Source organism: Aquarana catesbeiana, linkage group LG01 (assembly GCF_042186555.1).
Source record: "Aquarana catesbeiana isolate 2022-GZ linkage group LG01, ASM4218655v1, whole genome shotgun sequence".
Classification (NCBI taxonomy): Eukaryota; Metazoa; Chordata; class Amphibia; order Anura; family Ranidae; genus Aquarana; species Aquarana catesbeiana.
In genome coordinates, this window is record NC_133324.1 from 353,012,020 (window position 1) to 353,033,059 (window position 21,040).

At 41.4% G+C, this 21,040-nt stretch overlaps 1 protein-coding gene across 1 annotated transcript in view; it reads right to left on the reverse strand.

Annotated features, from left to right (window-relative positions):
* The window catches only part of IPO4 (importin 4), a 164,842-nt gene that overhangs the window by 112,669 nt on the left and 31,133 nt on the right, over positions 1 to 21,040 (reverse strand). Inside the window, exons 5-11 of the mRNA XM_073632779.1 lie at positions 16,517 to 16,646; positions 15,282 to 15,461; positions 15,135 to 15,200; positions 10,879 to 10,980; positions 6,325 to 6,408; positions 1,110 to 1,274; positions 962 to 1,015 (exon numbers count right to left, since the gene is read on the reverse strand). Of these exons, the coding sequence (XP_073488880.1) occupies positions 962 to 1,015; positions 1,110 to 1,274; positions 6,325 to 6,408; positions 10,879 to 10,980; positions 15,135 to 15,200; positions 15,282 to 15,461; positions 16,517 to 16,646 (781 nt within the window). The remainder of the gene's footprint in view (positions 1 to 961; positions 1,016 to 1,109; positions 1,275 to 6,324; positions 6,409 to 10,878; positions 10,981 to 15,134; positions 15,201 to 15,281; positions 15,462 to 16,516; positions 16,647 to 21,040) is intronic.

Below are 21,040 nucleotides of genomic sequence, written 5' to 3' on the forward strand. Positions count from 1 at the left end.
TTTTCGGCTCTCATAACAGACAGAGGGGAGACATTTGACAGGTAAAGATACATGCAGGAGGCACGTATATCCTTATAGATAACCCCTATGGCAGTAGTTTAGAAAGGATGACATTGGGTTTACATCCACTTTAACCACTTCCCGCCTGCAGACGTCATATGACGTCCTGGGCTTTGGGCGGGTATATCTGAATGATGCCTGTAGTTACAGACATCATTCAGATATTGCCGGTTTCAGCCGGCGAATCTCTACACCGTAGGAACAATGTTTTGATTTCTTTAAAACACAAAATTTTTTTCCCCAAAAAAACGCGTTTGAAAAATTCCTGCGCAAATACCGTGTGAGATAAAAAGTTGTAACAACCGCCATTTTATTCTCTAGGGTTTCTGCTAAAAAAAAAACATATATAATGTTTGGGGGTTCTATGTAATTTTCTAGCAAAAAAATTATGATTTTTACAGGAGAGAAATGTCAGAATTGGCCTGGTAAGGAAGTGGTCAAGCTATTTTTCAATGAAGAATGGGCAAAAAATTTCACGCAATATGTCCAAAGCTGGTAGAGACATACCCAAAAAGACTTGCAGCTGTAATTGCAGTGGTTCTACAAAGTATTAACTTAGGGGGGCTGAATACAAATGCTCGCCACAATTTTTACATATTTATTTTGAAAAACATTTATCATTTTCCTTCCACTTCACAATTGTGCCACTTTGTGGTGTTCTATCACATAAAATCCCAATAAAAAACATTTACGTTTTTGGTTGTAACATGACAAAATGTGGAAAAATTCAAGGGGTGTGAATACTTTTTCAAGGCACTGTGCATGGAAGTTCCACTGGTGTTTAACAATATAGCAATAGTTCCAGTGTTTAAAAAACAGCAGCCAGCGCATACATGGCAGAGGTACAAAGAACACAGACATATGAATAAAAGTTATTACTAGCAAATGCTTGTTTATTTACCAGTTGAGAAAACAATTTCTCAGGAGGCAGATGAAGGGCCAGGATATCAATGACCTATAAAACAGCAGCATTCAAATTAAAAACTTTTATTAAAAAAACACCACCACCACACATTAAGAGACTGTGTTTCACATATATCTCCACTGACCTGGACTGCATAGTGTTTGGGTAACTGCACCTCAGCCTGATCTTCCAATAACTCATCTTCATCTTCCTGGTCTTCAGGGTCTAACTGCCCAGGAGGAGGCTCAGCACACATGATGGGGAAAACTGCATTGAGAATCTGAGGCAGCAACTTCTGCTTCAAGATGGACTAAGGAAGGATAAAGTACAAGTCATTGTATCAAATCTTAACAATAGAAGAAAGGTAAAGGAGGGTACAAAGACTATGACTACACCTAAATGGCGGTTTAATGCCTGAACATATATTGTCTCGTACAGGGATTCTTATCAAGACTAAAGTCAGCTAAATAAGAAATTTTGCCTGTAAATATTTTATATTTTCAGACAGCTTTCTATTTTTTTTCCATCCATCTGTTTACAGTGCACAATAGCTAAAGCTGAAATGTATGGTGAATGTTATTAGAAAACTCCATTCTAGGTTTCCACAAGAGAAAGCATAAGGGAAAGAAAGTGTTTGTGCACCTTCTTCCTGTGGAAAAATGAGCAGGTATGTTCCTCTAGCTCATGGCATACATAAAAGAAAAGGACCAGAGGGTCAAGAGACAGGATCAGTAAAAGGAGGAACACACTGGCTGTAAATATAAACTGGAACAATTTATTACATAATATAATAATAATAATAATAAAATTGGATTCCACCCACACAGTAAGTGATTAAACTAACCTCCACCACTAAGAAAGTGACATAGTGCAAAGTGACAGAATCACCACCTGGTACCCTCAACATACATGCTAATATCCCCATAAATAAATAGTAAGCAACCACCTAGTGGACCCACTGCTGGGAATAGTGTAGCAACATACATGGGACAATATTGTCAAAATAGGCAGTCTGCAAGAACAATGCTGGATGAAAAAAGGAATAGCATCTGGAGGAAGACCTATATAGATCCTGCCAATCCAGGAAAATGGGATGGAAAAACACTGGGAACTGAAAAGTCAAAAGTCTGATAAAAACCAAATCCTTGGGAAGGTATAAATTATGACAATCCTGTATCCTGCTGCACATGCATGAAAATGTGATTATACAATAGAACAGTCTAGTAAGCGGTGTACACAAACCATGTGAAGTGCAGCCAGACAGGATCTACATAGGTCTTCCTCCAGATGCTATTCCTTTTTTCATCCAGCATTGTTCTTGCAGATATATTGTCCCATGTATGTTGCTACACTATTCCCAGCAGTGGGTCCACTAGGTGGTTGCATACTATTTATGGGGATATTAGCATGTATGTTGAGGGTACCAGGTGGTGAATCTGTCAATTTCTTAGTGGTGGAGGTTAGTTTAACCGCTTACTGTGTGGGTGGAATCCAATTTTATTATTATTATATTATGTAATAAATTGTTCCAGTTTATATTTACAGCCAGTGTGTTCCTCCTTTACTGATCCTGTCTCTTGACCCTCTGGTCCTTTTCTCAACTGCTTGCTTTTACCACCCACCAGTCTACATGCGAGTACGTGGCTCCAAACACACATGGTCTGTGTTCAGGGTCATGCACCCACACTTGCATGGCTGTCAAATTGGGTGTCCAAACTGACAGGAATGGGAATGCACGTGCAGACAGACACATCCCTCGCACTGGCATACTACGGTAAGCCCGTGTGAACAATGCCTTATAGTAGAACCCACCTTTTAACGGTTTCCTAAAGGAAGGATCACTGTACAATAAATACCAAATATACCAATGTTGTTTTCAGCTGTGTTTTAATTTACATTGTGCCTACTAGCACAGGTAGTGTATGCTACATTTGAGGCATGCCTCTGGTGATAACTTTTACAGCTGCCAAATGTGTTTATGTCAGTTTTCAAAAAAACTTTCAAGCCCTCAAACAGCTGGTGTTAGTGATCACGTGTGGCACCATTGCAACTGCATATCTAAGTAGAGGGTAAGATGTGCTCGGGTGCATCTGCAGCCTCCCATTAGTGAGACTCCGCCAGCCATACGCCACTCACACTTCAGTGCTGACAGGACAATAGCCCTATCACTTCTGTAGCCTTGTACTGAGGCCACTTTCTTGCTCAACCTCGTTTTGCTCTAGACATCTACTTCATTGCTGGGACTTGCGTAGCGCACCTTGTGGGTCCCCTACTTGCAAATTAGGTTCTGTTTGTGAGGAATGGTGCACATCCCAGGCCTTAGCCAGGATGGTACACCCCTCTCCTCTCCGAGACACATGCATCAAGAGCTAATGCAAAGCCTGGTTCACATGTTCTACGGTTATGTCCTACACAAAGCCTATGACCCCAGGGTATATTGGGAACCAGAAATGTTACACTTTGTTCTCCTCAGTTCTATCAGGGTGGTTCCATGCATTTTATGTTGCTTTTCCAACACATGTTTTGTTCTCATTTCCCTTCCCACCCCCCTTCTCCCCTATTTTTAACCCTCTTATGCACACGAGTGCCTATGGCGTCCTGTAACTGGTCGTTGATTGGGGGGATCTGGATGCCAGTGGCTTCTTAGTACAGGGGTCCATTTGCCTCCACTGGAGACGAATCACAATATACTCTTTACCTGTTAGCTGTTTAATGTTGTATGAACTGGATATATACAGTTGTTATGGATTTGTTTTCTTTGCCACTGAAGCTGCCTGTGACGGATAATCTAATATTGCTTTTTTTACCTTGATATAGATTTTATCCCAGGTGTGTTGCAGCAGTCCCTCCAGGTTGGAGTGAGTTACTATCACTCAATAGGAATAGTCCGTCCCTGAACCATCCAGTGGACACAAGATCAGAAACCTACACAGTTTAGTTAATATTTCACTTTGCTCTCTCTCTCCCCCCTTTTTTCTTTTGATGTTTTTTAGATTAGATCCCATACCCTTGATTTTGATGATCTGCTCGATTTAACCCTCAATCCTTTCTCTCCTCTCTCTTTCTCTTCCCCCCACCCCTCTGGGTGCTGGCTGGCATATTTGCCCTCCTGTACGCATACCACATTGCGTCCCCCCCCCCCCCCCGACCCCCCCCAAAGGGAAATCATGGTGAATCTACACTTTGGTTTCTCAGTGTAAGGAACGGTCAAAATAAACGCTCTCAGATACTATACCATATGCCCATGGCTGCTTCTGCAGGAAACGCACTTCAAACCACAAAACGCCCCAGCTCTTTCCAGTTGCTACTACAGGACTTGGTATTGTCCTGGGTTGTCCACTCTTCCGTGCCTTTCCAACACTTGGCCGAATTCTTAGAACCTCATGACCACTTATTTTTAAAATGCAAATTCTACAACCAAGTATTCACATTAGTGAACACTTATTTCCCCAACCAGGGCCAGGCCAAATAAATAGCTTATGTCATTAAGGGACCATCTGAAAGAGTTCATGGAGGGCCTAGTGGTATTTGTGGGGGAAGCTTAACAGGGTTTTCAAACCACATCTTCATGAAAATTACCCACTCTTTGGCCCAAACCAAATAGACTGAAATCTGCCCACACATTCCTCCAGCTACTAGACATTTGGGACACTTCATCTCAGCCAAAAATATTACACATAATGCTCTTCATTCATAACTACTATAGATGAATTGACTACTTTATTACCTCCCATCATCTTTTGGAATCGAACCCAAATTCCACCATCGGCTCCCTCCTTTGGTCCAATCATTCCCCACTATTCCTATCGCTCAAAATCCCCTCGACCTCTAAACTGTTCTCCACTAAGAAACTTAACCTGGCTTTGCTTTCTGACATAGTTGTCCGAGCAGAGGTTTCAAAGACGATCTCCAACTTTCTAAATGATCATGCTGCAGATGGATACCCAATCATGCCCCTGTTGAAGACTATTCAGTCGAAACGCATAGGGCTAGCATTTTCAGCTTCCCACATTGCCATTTTTAATCTTTTTGTGATCACTTTTATTTATATGGTTTTTATCCAATAAATCCCTTTTTTTTTTACCTACACTATGTGGAGCTTCCTTTTTTCATGGTCCTATTTTGAACTGCTGTCTTTGGATTCTCCCGGTCCGGAATTGGAGGACGTATGCAGGGACTGTTCGACTTCCACCTGTGATCATCGCTTCCTTTCGCTGACCGTGGCCTGAGGGATACCATCCGGCTGGATATCACGGGAGATCATCCCCTTATGCCTATTTGACGCACTGCTATATGGTATGTGCGTCCTACGGATCCGGTAAGGGTATTCATTTATACTCATTAGAGATCTATGTGCTGTGGTATCTGCTGTCGTCTTCCCATTTGAGTGCACACACGCCTCCCAGCGTCTACTGTTACCCTCCGTGCTTTAATAAAGCTCTCAGGTCAATCCCATAGGCGCCACACGCTAAACGATTTTTTTTCTCCGCTCGCTCCATGAACCAGGCAATAAATGTGGTAAATCCCTGGCAGGTTCAATCAGAGCCAAGCAGGCCTGAACTTATATCTCCAAAATCTCCTCCCTGAGGTGATCTCTGCCATACCTCTTTAGACATAGTGAAAGCTTTTCAGGCTTATTATTCTGACTTGTACAACCAAACTACCCGTACAGACTCCACTAACTCACGGATTCAATCGGCAAGACTCCAAAACTATATCATAGCCACACCACTCTCCAATGTGAAGGTTTTATTAAGATACCTTTCCCATCTGCTGAGGCCCGGCAGAATATAATCGTCCGAGGGGGTATTAGCAAGGTGTACATCTTAGAGAGGGTACGGGGAAGAGGGTACTTGTCCTTGCAATATGATTCAAACATTGGGGTTAATTTATTAAAACTGGTGCACTCCGAATCTGGTGCAGCTGTGCATAGTAGCCAATCAGCATCTAACTACAGCTTGTTCAATCAGGCTTTGGCAATAAAACCTGGGAGCCGATTGGTATCTATGCAGAAGTGCACTAGATTTTGCACTTTCCAGCTTTAGTAAATAAACCTCTCTGTCCGCTGACGTCGAAGACCTAACCAAGATCTATATTAGGTGGGCATGTACAGAAATTCAAAGCTACCAGTCATGCATTTTCCATATCTATGACTCCGTCACTGACTGTGTCTGTTTTCTACTCCTGCAAAAATGAATACAACTTTATTCTTTAAACAGAGGGTAAGAGCATACTGTCATCACCTGATAGATAGGTAGGTTTAGTTCCACTTTAACTAAATTCCCTTTATGAAGACCTTCTGCCATGCCATACTGGTACAAGCTATTAAAACATTACATTTCTATAATCATACAACTTACCTTGCTTTTGAGCTTAATGAGGAAGCGGATGCAGTAAAGTGCCTTTACACGGAGGTCATCAGAGAGAGACTTGTTCACAGCGATCTGTACAAACAAAAATAAAGGTTATGCTTGAACCAAGCTTTCTTTTCTCTTCACGTGAATTCTTAGCTAGACTAAAAACGTTAAGAATGAGGAAAAAAAGTGCTTTTAGCAGTTTTAATTTTCGTTTGCCACAGCTACCGAGCACCAAGTGTTCTAAGACAAGACGAGTCTGGAGTACCTTATATCAGTGGTTCTCAACCCTGTCCTCAATTAGACCCCCAATAGGCTATGTTATTTCTCTTAGATAAAATAGCTGTCCTAAATACCAAGCCATTGACTTAGATTTAAATCACCTGTGCAAGATAAAGGAAAACCTGTAAACGTGGCCTGTTGGGGGTACTTGAGGACAGGGTTGAGGACCACTGCCCTATGTTCAAAATCTCCAACCCCTTAGAGCAGTGGTCATAAACTCCTGTCCTCAGGGCCCACTAACAGGCCAGGTTTGCATGATAACTGAAATAGATTATATATATATATATACATACACACACACATATATACATACATACATACACAGATATAAAATCCTCACCAGGTGGTATAGAACACCATCTGTTCTACATAAAATATATGCTGGCGTTGTATGAGGTCAGAGGGCACGATGTTGCATATATTCTGGGAATGTGAGAACATTAAGGGATTTTGGAAAATGGTTAAGGAAACGGTTAAGGATATTACAGGTGTGTCTCTTGGGGATAACCCGGCTGCATTTCTACTAAATGATGTTCCCATGTTGGTGGAAAAATATAAGAATTCCCCTGCTTAAACACCTTCTCACGGCGGCGAGGGCCTGTATACCGGCCCTGTGGAAAAGTTCAGTCCCTCCGACCAGAACACAGTGGTGGGCTAGAACTACAGAAATCCAACAAATGGAGAATTTGACTCTGATGCTGAAAGAACATGACGAGAAATACTGGAAGATATGGGCTCCTTTCTTGGGTTATAGAAGTAGAGAGCAAGAGAGGTAGATCATGTGCGATCGAACGGGAAGGGGAGGGGCACCCTCTCTTCCCTTTTTTTTTTTTTTTTTTTTTTTTTTATGTTTTTTGGGTTTTAGAGGGTGGGGGTTGGTACTAGGGTTAGGATAAGAGAAAAGGAAAATTATATATGTCTATCGGGTAGATGAGACTGAGTTCCATTTAAAAGGAATGTATAATGCTGTTATAATTTGAAGAAATTGAGATGTAAGAGATGATATGAAGAACATGTTAAGTGTTATATGCGGAATGTATTATACGATATTTAAAAAAAAAGAAATTGATAACTGAAATACATCACAGGTGATATCATTTGCTGCTCAGCGATTGCAGTATTCTAGTCTGCATCTCCCCAAAGTAATACATAAAACCTGGCCTGTTAGTGGGCCCTGAGGACAGGGTTGACGACCACTGCCTTAGAGTGATTCTAATGGTGTGATTTCACATATTCTCATCTGTATATTTCCTTTACGCTTTTACCAGACAACTTGATCGGGAACAAACAAGGCTGCAAACTGTTGGTTGAAGTGGTTTACGAGGGGCCGAATTTTATGGAGCCGATCAAATCCAGGGTCAACCAGAGGACGACAGTGTTCACGGTCATTAAAATGCATGAACTGCAAGATCTGCTTGTATCATGTCCTGTCATGGAAGCAGAGAACACGGGCAACATGACCACAACTCACTTTTTTGTTATGCCCATGAGGAAAGTTTTAAATTCGGAAACCGTAATAGGTTTCCATTCTCTGGCAAGGGTCAAATGGGGATTAGAAAAACACAAGCCCGAAGGCTGAAGCTGCACTAGAAAAAATGTGCATAGGTGACAAAATGAATATTGAGAAAAGCTGCCAGCACCTAAAAGTCTAATATCAAACTCAAAACCATAAATAAAAGCACAAAAGATGCAGCGCTAAAATGACATATGAGATCAGAAAAATTGAAAACAAGGAAAAACCGGAGAAAACTAAAGCAGATTCTCATTAAGATACCAGCATAGATCAATGGTAAATAATCATGTGAAAAATAATCATGTGAAATTTATTTATCAAGTGAAATATAAAAAAGTTTCATTAAATTTCCAGTCCATGGATTAACAAAGACGTGACACCCATCCGTGTAAATACAAGAAAAAGAGTTGTGAGGATATCCTTTGTGTAACTTTACACCCAAAGTGAATAAGGTGGTCTGCTTACCAGATAGCGATGACTACTATTACAGCAGTCTCACCCAGCACCCAGAACCCACAGCACGGTACCGAAACAGCAACTATAAGCAGGTGATTCTCGGAAACATGAAACGAAAAACTTCCATAGTGCAGACCACCTTATTCACTTTGGGTGTGAAGTTCCACGAAGGATATCCTCACAACTCTTTTTCCTGTATTTACACGGATGGGTGTCATTTCTTTGTTGATCCATGGACTGGAAATTTAATGGGACTTTTTTATATTTTACTTGATAAATAATTTTCACATGATTTTTCACATGATTATTTATCATTGATCTTTGCTGGTATCTTAATGAGAATCTGCTTTAGTTTTCTCTGGTTTTTCCTTGTTTTCAATTTTTCTGATCTCATATGTCATTTTAGCGCTGCATCTTTTGTATCAAATGGGTATTAGCAGCGCTGAATTGACCAGCATACTAATTGCTTTGGTCCACAATAGATCTATAGAGATCTTCCGTGAAAAATAGTGAATAAAATCAAGTGACGTAAAATCAACTGTTTCCACCTGATTTCTGGGATGGCCAGTGATTGGGGGAAAGCACTGGCGCTGCAGAAGTGGTGGGCTCCCAAATCAGCATTGGCATATGCAGCGGGAAGGACACTATGGGCTCTACGGGCCTATCTTTGTCTTCTTGGTGGCTGTGGGACACTACTTGTGCGAGCCACCACACCAGCTTGAACTGCACTTATGGTACTCGCCACGTCACCAAGTGTGACTGCAGTGCTGGTTTGTCTACGACCAGGATGTACTAGGCTGCTGGTGCTTGCCAGTTCACTAGAAGGATGAGCAGCACTGGTACTAGTCTCTGCTCCATACGAACCTGTGGTTCTTGCACCTCAACAGAAGAATGGGGTCGGGTACACCTGACCTTAGCAGGGACCACTATTCCATTATCAGAGCTATCTGTCAGGGTGCTGCTGCTCTCTACGGGTTCGTATACTGAGCCTGAATCTGACAGTGGAGCTTCCCCATCGCTCTCATCTGTCATGCTCAGCAACGTTTAGGCCTCTTCACTAGTGTACCTCTGTTTGGACATTTTAGCCTCTAAATTTATAGGTACAGCTAGTGTGACTCACAGGCAAAAGAGCACACGGTTGTCAGAGCCTGCTGCAATCGCTACCAAAAAAAATATCTGCTAGCGTTCGCAGGGATCAGGCGTGACTCTGCGAAGCCTGCAGTTATGTGTGTTGTGTTTTGTGACAGTGATCTATTGATACTGCACTTGGGTGGGCAGGGCTGGGCGGAGGGGCTAAATGCAGGTGCTAGCAGTTGTCTGGGCTGATCCCACTAACGTCCCATATTTGGGAACACTAAACTACTGGGGACGCTAATATAGTTCTGATCAAAGATATTGATTCGTTCAGACACTATACTAGTAACGGAGCTATCTATTGTGTGTGCGCGTGTTAGAGTACCTGCACTAATCTGAGCCTGTCTGGTTTCACCCGCCAGGCGATCAGGGGGTTAAACCTTTATTAGGTAATATACAGCGGGTACCCTGACTCTATAAAAAACTAACTAGCGTCACCCATAACACTAATTCGGTGATCATTGGTGACATGGGGTGAAAGGGTTGACTAGGGGGCTATCAGGGGTAAAACCTTTATTAGGTAATATATGGGGGCACCCTGACGCTATAAAAGACTGACGGTGAAACTAACCAACTAACTAGCACCCGTGACTCTAATACGGTGATCAGAAAATAAATCTGTACACTATACTAGTGACACTGGTGACAGGGGGTGAAAGGGTTAACGGGGGGTACCCTATACCTACCTGGACCTACTACTAACTGCCCGAACACTATTTAGTGTCACAAGTACAGCGATAAGTGAAAAATCTGAAAACTGCACTTGGTGAAAAAGTAACAGGGAGTTAAGGGGTTCACTGGGGGCGATCAGGGGGTGACAAGTGTGCTTACGTGTACTGGTATCAGTGTAGTGTAGTGTTCCATGAGAGGAGGCGACATCACTTCCTCTGCCTGTGTTTACATTTCACAGGCAGAGGAGGCTCTTCATTCGCGCCCCCTACCCGTATAGCGATTCACGCAGCGCTGCCAACCTGCTGCAGTAAATGTGCGTGAGCTGGTCAGCAAGTGCTAAAAAATATCTCAACAGGATTGAAATGCTAAAATAAGGATGCTGCAGGGAAATGGTACAACATGAATTGACTGTGCATGTATACTATGTAATGACAGATAATATAATATAAAATACAAATTCAAACAAATGTTATAAATACTAAAAAAAAAGTTCAGTGAAATACCTCAAGACAGAAGTGAATGACCTCTGCTAAGTAGTGAACAATTACAGACACTTCACTTTCCATCAATTCATCAAAGACCTCCATTGCTTCACAAGCCTGAACCTGCGAAATAAACATTGAAAAAACACGTCTCAATATTACTATCGGCCACAAAAAATATTACACGGTGTCTCTCTTCGTAGTATATAAACACCTCTTACATGTATTGGGACTTTAAAGGTGTTTTATATATATAGGGTTATTATGACGGGCAATTAAGCCCGTCCTCCCCGTACAGCCTCTGGCAGATGCATGAGCCTCCACTTTAGCTGTGTGCAGGCAGCTCTTGGAAACGGATGCACTCGCTGCACTGGCACAGACACAATTACGTGTCTAAGTCTGGCATGTATAATTAAGCTATGTACAATTTAGCAGGGATTAATACTGCATATCCTTCCTCTACAGGGGATTACGGTGTCTTAAAAGTGTTACTAAACCCACAACAGTAAAGTCAGTCTGTATATGCAGTAAAAATGCTTGTTATACTCACTGTGAAACCTAAGGGGTTAATCCTCTGCATTGTGGAAAAAGGCTGTTTGATCCCATCTTCTCTGATCCTCCCCTTCTTCCACTGTCCCCAAATCTCCTGATAGAACAGAAGCTAGGGTACAAGCTGCACATGCTCAGTTGGTGGGTATTGCTAGTTTTTTTTTTCTTTGGAGAATGCATGTGATTAGCACGGGCAAATCATCATTGTCCAGACAGAGGGTCAGGGGTCCTGCAGCCTTTTAGGACAGTCAGAGCAGAATGAAAACTCCTCTTACAAGCTTTAACCAGACACTGATAGAAGTCACAGGACTGCTCTAACTGCTGATGAAAAAAAGGTATTTAGCAGTTTATAATTACTAAAATAATTGCATTTCCATGTTTTGTGTACTCTGGGAGACCAGAATGCAGGGTTCTGGGTTTAGTAACACTTTAATGTATTACTAATACTTATGTATTACTTTTTAGATGTGAGATAGGTTATGCAGATGAACATGAATAGTATGTGTTTTTTTTATTTTTATTTTGAATGGGGGGGGGGTTTATATATTTTGTTTTTGCTCTGTATCCTATGTCAAAACCTACTACAAACTCTGATTTAAAATGAAGTTTGACATGTGGGCAGGAGCCGATGCAGGGATTCAAATGCAGAGCCTCTACATTCAGATCCATGCACCCACTCCCGCCCGCATGTTAAACTGACATGGGATTTTGCTCCTGTACCAAATACGCCCAAAATCAACCTCCGTCCTCGGCCAAAAATTTGTGCTGCAAGGTCACACGCACATTCCGCCCAATAACAATAGTTTTCCGCCTATGACACACACCCCAACACACCCACAATCCGCCCAATAACAATAGTCTTCCACCTATGACGTCATGCGCAGAGAGAGAGAGACAGAATCTGATATTTAGATTCTCACACTCCCTGCAGTTTGCCTCCCTTTGGATATTGCATTCGACAAACTGCTCATTCGCAATGTTAACGTCACACCAACTGATCGGGATATCAGCTGGAGTGACGTTACGTATTGCGCATGCGCAGTTCGTCGGATTTTTATCGGACAGGAGGCATTATTCGATAGAAGACCGGCATTAATGTGCATCCATTATTATGGGCTGCCTGCACACAGCTCCAAGGTGGACACCCATCTGCCAGTGGCTCTGCATGAAATACAGGCTTAATTGCCCATCTGAACAAGCCCTATCACACTGTATATTATATAAACCACACAAATACATTTTTAAACCTTAAAAAACTGTTTACATTTATTATTGCACAAAAAAAATATATATATATTTTTGCCATCAGTAAAATAATACAAATCTCTGGTTTTATTTACACAGCCCCATAGGGCCAATATTTTCCCACATCCATTTTACAATGTGATATAATCCAATAAATGTATATGTACTTTTTCACATTAATACCCTATTTAACCTCCACCCTTCAGCATCTATTTTATCTCTTGGAAATACTAATTATCTGTAATCTCTTGCGCATTGATCAGATTGTGGGGTCCAGGTTAATTCAAACGCGTTTCATGGGTTCTTAATCCCATTTTCTCAGGCATCCTGAAGGCTGTTTTTCATAAAAACAAACAATACATAAAATAATCCTAAATATACAGTATTTGCCGAAATATTAACACATCCATTTACATCAGTTTCACGTTCTGGCTGTATCCAATACATAAAGATTGATAAAAATTAATAAAAAGTCAAACCCCTATCTGCAAACACAAGCGCTTATGGGATAAGTGAAACAAATATAATTCCCTTAATGGGTAAAAAAGAGTTTGGTCAATTAAGGCTGAAGCTGCTACCACACACACCTACCTATAGCAAGCGTTAATAACACAAAATAAAAACAAACAAAGGCAGTGTTAAATGGCAATAAACACATTCCAATTATTGTGATGTCTTAAAAAATATGTGCACACATAAATGTCCAAAATCCACTGCAAATATATGTTATTTTACAGCACATATAATGAGAAAGTCCAAGGTGGTGTTTTAATTACGGCACCGAGATAAGCTGTCAGCAACACCTCCACATGTGAAAAGATAGGGAGATGAACACAACCCCCTTTGAATAAAACTCTTACCAGGCAACACTGGGTAATAGGCATCAACTCTTTTATTTGGATACTCTCTCTGGGTGGATTTCACCCCAAATCTTATTGCGGCCGGGAGGATGGGTCACATGCTAATGAGCTCACCTCAGCTTGCGCAAACTGTGAGTCTCAGACAGGCCGGCCGAGGCCTTCTCGCAGCGCGTGCCATCTCTGTTCCACCCGTAATATGTACACTTCCTTCCACCTTGTCCAATTATTGTAAACAAGAGTATTCTCATCTTGCTGTAGCAGATCACCTGTTCCTTTTCTTGATACGTCCTAACTACCACACCAGATGTGGAGTTGGATAGTGGAAAGAAGAGTCCAAAGAGAGAAAACCTATGCATTCTGTCAAAGTCCAGAAGAGATATGGGTAGGGTCTTTCGTGGCCCGGGTGAGATACTCAGATGAGTAGCGGAACATGGACCATGAAGGCCAGGTTAGTGAAAACTAATCTTCTCTACCTGCCTCCTGCGCCAGCAGATCAGCAGGCAAGAGATTAAAAATAATTCATTTTTCCAAGAGATGCAATAAATGCTGAAGGGTGAGGGTTAAATAGGGTATTAACGAGAAGGAGTAAATATACATTTATTGGTTTTATCATATAGATGCAAGATGATATTGGTGCTATAGGGTTGTGAAAATAAAAAAGAAATTGTATTTTACTGATGGTAACCATTTTTTAATTGTGGAATAAATAATGTAAATAATTTAATGTTGTACAAATGTATTCCTGTGGTTTATACAACATATAACATCTTTAAAGTCCAAATGCTTGTAACAGCTGTGTAGATTGAAAAAACAGGGCAACCAAAAAAACTGAAAAAATGCCAAACGCAGTTACACATTTGTATTTAAAGAGTACCTCTGGTCAAGTAAAATAAATTGGGGACCTGCTGCTAATACTCTTCAGGTAAGATTGCGACTTTGCTAAAGTTGATAAATCCACTGAGATTGCTTTAATAAAATGCATCTAATGCAACCTTGCTACTATTAAATTCTATGAAGGGAACTTACTAAAACCAGAGCAGCCAAGACCTACAGCAGCTGTGCACAGTAACCAATCAGCTTCTATCCTTAGATTCTTCAGTGAAAGGGGTTGTAAACCCTTGTGTTTTTTCACCTTAATGCATACTATGACCTCCTAAAACCCACCACCGCCAAACTCCCCCCGCCGTTTTACTCACCTGACCCCTTTCGATCCCTAAGCTGAGATGAGCTATACCTCTCTGCCCGGGGTTCTTGGCTCTTGATTGGATAGATTGATAGCAGCCATTGGCCTCCACTGCTGTCAATCAAATCCAATGACGCGGGGCCGTGTCCTACATTCTGCATCTATGGACGCATATGCTGGACTTGGGAGCGCGCCCGCAAGGTAACACCCCAGGAGATTGCTTCTGCTAGGGGGTTACACTATGTGGGGAGGAGTTAATAGCGAAGCCGGGGGACCCCAGAAGGGGATGATCAGGGCCACTCTGTGCAAAACAAACTGCACAGTGGAGGTAAGTATGGCATGTTTGAAAATGAAGCTTTACAATCACTTTAAACTAAGCTAACAACACTACATGTAAGCGCAAAAATAGTTAGTGGCAGCAGCACAAATGTAAGACTTACCTCATTGATTTGTATCAACTGCTTGATAGCCGTTACTAATTTAGGAATCAAAGGCCTCAGCTGGTTCTGGTGGCAGGCAGAAAGAAGATAAAGGTAAAGTAAAAACAAGTGGATAATGTAAGTAGATACTGGTTACTATACACTTACTGTTTCATTGCCAACAAACTCAGGCACAATGCTGGTAAGAGACTGCACAGTATAGAAGAGCGATGGTCCATTCTGAAGATCGCACAAGGTTTGATTAAAAAGTTTAATTAAATCTGTGAAGTGAGGATGGAAAATTTCAGCACTGAGATCAAGAGCACAGCGGAGAACCAAGAGTCCAACCTAAAACAAAGAGTACAACATGATCAAGAAAATGGTACTTTGGACATAATGGGCTAAGCTTACTGAACTTATGGCTTCCATATTTCATGAGTCCAGAACAAGTTGCAGGTTAGGAGCTTTGGCTTTACTTTAATTTTGTGATCTGTATAATTGCCCTGGCTAAAATTATGGAAACCAGTGAGTCAGCATTATAGCCATACAACTTGCATTTTCAGAAGAAAAACTAAAGCTTCCATGCTTCTCTCAGAAAAAAAGGTTTCCTCCTTTACTTTGCAACATATGCTTAGGCCAAGAGGTAAAAACAAAACTTATGCTTCTCTTGCAATGAGTTATGATTGCTGGAGGAACATAAAAGGAACCAGAAAACTAAAAAAATGAATAAATGCTCACAAGGTCTGGGTGAAGGTCACAGCAGAATCCATCGGTCGATATCCCAGGGGATACTGAGCAGCCCATACCTTGCAAGAACACGCTACTACTGCACTGTAGCATCATCTTCCAAGATTTGGGCAACTCAATCTTCCCCAGGTCCTTGGGATGTCGCCCAAATGATGCCGACGTCACCCCATGCACTATGGAAGCTGGGGGATGTCAACTAACTCTTTCTCCCCCACCAATGTTTTTTTATTTTAGTAAGAAAAAAAAATTTATATGGGGGAGGGGGGCTTACTTACTGGGTGGACCTTGCAATGCATTTAAGTGCATAATACAATTAGGGCAAAAAGGCTGAAGATGCATATTAAAAATATTACAAATCGGATGGTACTATTTATATTTTTACAACCATAATATGTCCTGTCACTTGGTGAAAAACAATGCTGCAACAAAAGCTATGGTGTGCAAACTACTATCTAAGCTGAAGAATGCTGAAGTGTCTCCATGTGAAAATCGGTTGGGAATGCCTTACGAAAATTAGGGACACTCTGGTTTTTGAGGAAATATCCACTGGCATAAAAAGAGTTCTTTTGTGACCCCGAATTGTCTCCCACATACCAATTAAGAGAGACACTTGGAAGCAATATAGTAGTATACTAAAAGGTTTGAGGAAAACAAACCTGTCTCTGCTCTGGGATGTTACTGTGTGATGCCTGTAGCACAAATTGGATGAATTGTGGCCAGCGTTCCAACTTTTCATTCCTGAGAACTACTGCACACAGCTGTGCAAGAGCATGGCGGACTTTGTGCCTGAGATCATCAACAAATAAAAAGAAAACCAATCAGGTCAAAAATACAACATTTCAAGCACATACATTTTACAGCCTGCCAAGGCAAATACCCAAAGTTGAAAGACATGGTTAAGAAAATAGGATATTTGTACTCACTGTAAACTATTTTTAATGGAGTCCATTAAGGAATATAGGAAGTCTTTCACATTGAGGTTATATCTGCAACCTTCATGAGGATTGTACACTAGAAAACAAAAAAATGGTAAGCCAGCCTAGAATAACCCCTCTTACTACCAGCATGCCTCAGAGGGGTGGGACCTGTGTCCCTCAATAGACTCCAAGAAAAGGATTTTACAATGAGTCCAAAATCCTACTTTTTCTCTCATCCATTGAGGGACACAGGGAGTCTTTAGCCTTTAGGATGTCCAAAAGCAGTCCAACTGAAGAGTGACCAACATAGCAACAATTGCAAACAGGCCCAACAAAAACAATTAAAAAAAAACTGGGGACTGCCTGCAGCCCCAGAGCCTGAAGGACTGCATGCTCAAAACTGGCATCAAATGAGGCTGCAACCTTCACCTGGTAGCAAACAAAGTGAGAACAGAAGACCAGGCGATAGCCTAGCATTGGGAAACTGATGTGTGATGCTGGAAAATCAAGAAACACTCACAAAGTCCATGAAGTAGGTCTTGATAGGAAAGGGAGAAAAATGATTCCTAAAACCATAAGCCTGAAAGGTGGTCTATATGAACCATCCACAATTGTGGAGAAAAATCGAATTACCCTACATTGTCCCCTCTGGTATGTTCAAAAAGGGAGACAGTAGCTGACAGACAGAAACTCACAGGCAGAACTGTGATCAAACAGGGAAGAGACGCACCTCTTGAAGAATTGGAGCTAGATAGAGGGACCAGAGAGATGCTCCAGAGGAGTAAAAGGTCAGAAACAGCAGAGATCGGAATAACCAGAAGAAGGTTGTAGGCCTCACCTGATCCTATTACTGGCACCACTGGAAAAGGCTGTCAGGTTAGACATTTACATAGCAGGAGCAATGACCATCAGAAAAGAACTCCCTAAGGTTGAATTAAAGTACCTCCAAGGAGTCAAAACAGCAGTCCCTGAAAACACAGAGAGAACCAAAGTTTTATCCCATAGAGTCAGAAGCAACAAATGTTGTAAGGCACATGGGAAATTCCCATGGAAGGACTTAGGCAAGGGAAAGGAGATCAGCCTTAACCAGAAATTGAAAGGAAGAATCACGACCTGATGGTGCTAAGAGCCCTAGTTCTAGTACAACAAATCTGCAAGAAGGTGACTAATACATGGGGCGAAGCCCTGTAACAATAAACCTTGCTCGAATACTCTTCCAATCCTTGAGAATTGGAAGAGTGGGAGTACCTCAGTTTTCGTAACAAAGCAATACATGTGAATACCAGAAAGAAGGGAGGGACCTCTGTGTCCTGTGATGTACTTCAAAGAAAAGGATTTTACAGGTAATCTGTTATAAAAAATCCTATTTTCTTAACCGTACATCACGGGACACGGAGCCATAGTAATTACTATTACAGAAGTCTTTAACACTCGACCTCCCCCTTTTTATCTTTTATCTTTTTTGTAATTGTGGAGCATTAATACATAAATTATAAAATGCAGGGCCCCAAGAAATCCAACAAAATTCATTTAACATAGAATTTTCTTGAACAACATTCCCTTTCGTTTATACAATAAAAGCCCCTCTTGGTCACTAGAATACAGATTTAACAATATTTATCCCCCTATTAAAGGTTCACATATCCCCTTTTTAATCAATTTTAGTTTTATTTCGATTTTTATTTAAGTTTATACTTTTCATATCTTATTATCAACTAAATTCTTTTTCTGTTGTCTATACCTAATAGTTTTATATTTTTAACACATTATTTTTAACAATTTTAGTATTAAATATAGACTTTTTAACATAAATGTATTGAATATATAAGGTTGCAATATCGATAGTGTATTTCTGTTGTACCGTCAGGCAATTAAATGTAACCAGATATACTGTGCGGTATAAATAAGTAATAGTACTTGGTCATAATACAAAATGATACATTTAATTTGACCCGAACACTGGTGACACAAACATAAAATGGCTTATTTGCCCGCGTGGTGTCACATTTTGCAGCCTTTTGCAATGAAGCTCTGACTTGGGTAGAGTGACGAGGGCTTCGGTCTATCTAAATTTCAGCCGTTCCACGCTGTTAAAATCACAGGGAAAATGGCCGCGGTCTTCGGTCTGCAACATCTTAGATAATATGGCAGCTGGAGCAGAGTGGAACGCAAACACACACAGATAAAATGGCCGCTGGAACGCAAGCACATCACACACCGCACAGTATAAAAGGGAGGGGAGATGACGCAAGGGTCACGCTCCTGTAGACGTCCTCTGACGAAACACGCGTAGGGCGTGGCCTATTCCGACGCCTTGCACCATCTCCTCGTATCTGACGCTTTTTGGATAACTTACTGCTTATTTGAAACCACTATAATGTGAGTACCATTTGTCATCTGACCTAAATAAAAGTGTTAATGGTTTTACACTATGGAATTCTCCTCTCTCCTTCATGTTCAAATGACATGCCGATCCTGATCCTGCCAAGAATTGCCACACAGTGGCACACACTGTGACTGCACGCCACCCCTGCAGGGGATAAAAAGCTGGTGAGTGTCTGCACGATCACAGCGCGAGACACAAGCACTCGGTCACCACAATATAGCAGCAGACACAAGTGGAATATGCCTGCCTTGGTTTAAAGGGAAACACCAGGAAATTTCATAGAGATTGTGGACTTTCACCTATTGTGCACTGAGCACACACCACGGCTGGCTTAACCAGCATATTATCAAAAAGGGATCACAACAGCACTATTTAAATATCACCTATTTTATTACTCATGTGTGATCACGTAATATTATTTTAAGTTTTATGTCATTATCATTACAAGTTGCATGTCACGTGTTGTATATTTATTTTATTTATATTAATTTGTTTCTTCTTTAAGAACCATAGCACATGTCACTTTAACACCTTTTTTGTGTTTACAGTCAATTACTAGGGAGGTTTTTCCTTTGGTAATAGTATTTTAGGACGGCGCCACACTCACCCCCTATTTCATATTTATTTTTTCCTCTATTTCTAATCACTGTATACATATACTCTGAGAGGACCTATGCTTGGGATACATGCTGTGGATTGCTGTTTGCTAATTGTTACAGCTTATGGTTTGCTGAGTGTTCACTTTGTAAAGGGTGGTGGCACTTGGTAACCTCTACACAGGGAGAGGATCTGCTGGATTGGTGGAAGATCTCTTTATATCAGTGGTTCTCAACCTGGGGGTCAAATTATGATTTGCCAGGGGTCACCAAATCTTGGGCTGTTCCTGAAGCCAGCACTGCTGTCCCAGCCTTTTAGCGGCCACCCAGCAGGGCTGTCCCTGGAGCCTGTGGCCGCCCAGTTGGGCTGTTCCTGGTACCCACGGCCGCCCACTCAGCAGCCCATTCAGTTCACGGCATGGCTGTGGGGCAGAGACTAGAGGTCAGCTGACTGGTGAGGAATGTAAAGTGGGAGGGGCTGGAGGAGACCCTATCTCATGATTTTGGCATAAGGTGTCACTGCTACTAGACACCACAAAGTTGGAGACACAGTGAGTAACACTACCTGTGATTATAGTTGCCAATAAAAGTCCCCACTACAGTTCTCAGATCAGATGACCTTGATCAAGGCTGCCACAGCACTGCCAATCATTCCAACTCCCCGCCAGAACAGCCACTCATCCCATTTCCCCCCACCAAGGAGTAAGAGAAGGAATAAAAGTAGAGAATACATGGAAGGGAGAGGGAAAGAGGGGGAGGAACAAAGAAAAAGGGGGAGAAGGAATAAGAGAACAAGAAAGATGGCTAGAGAGAGGGATGGGGAAAAAAACTAAATTAGGATAGAGAGAGATAAAAGGGAAAGAAAGGAGAAAAAAGAGAAAAAGTGGTACATCCTAAAATGTACCATAAGGGGTTTTAATACTGTACGAGTGGAAGAGACTCAGGGAGCGCTAAATTTCCATTGGTTAGGGGCACAAATTACTTGTCTTGCCTTGGGTGCTGAAAACCCACGCTACGAAAATAATTTTACTGTTAGGGGCCCCCACAACTTAGGAAATTTTATCAAGGGGTCACGACACTAGTAAGGTTGAGAATCATTGCTTTATATGAATGTCCTTGGGAATCCTATTTATAATAGACTATTGTGGCATATTTCATAAAGCATTATGTTTTATATGTTTATAATACACTTTCTAAATCATTACATTTTCTGGCGCAGCTAAATTTTACATGACATGACGTCAACACTGAGTTTCACAGTGTTAACCCCTTCTGCAGTGA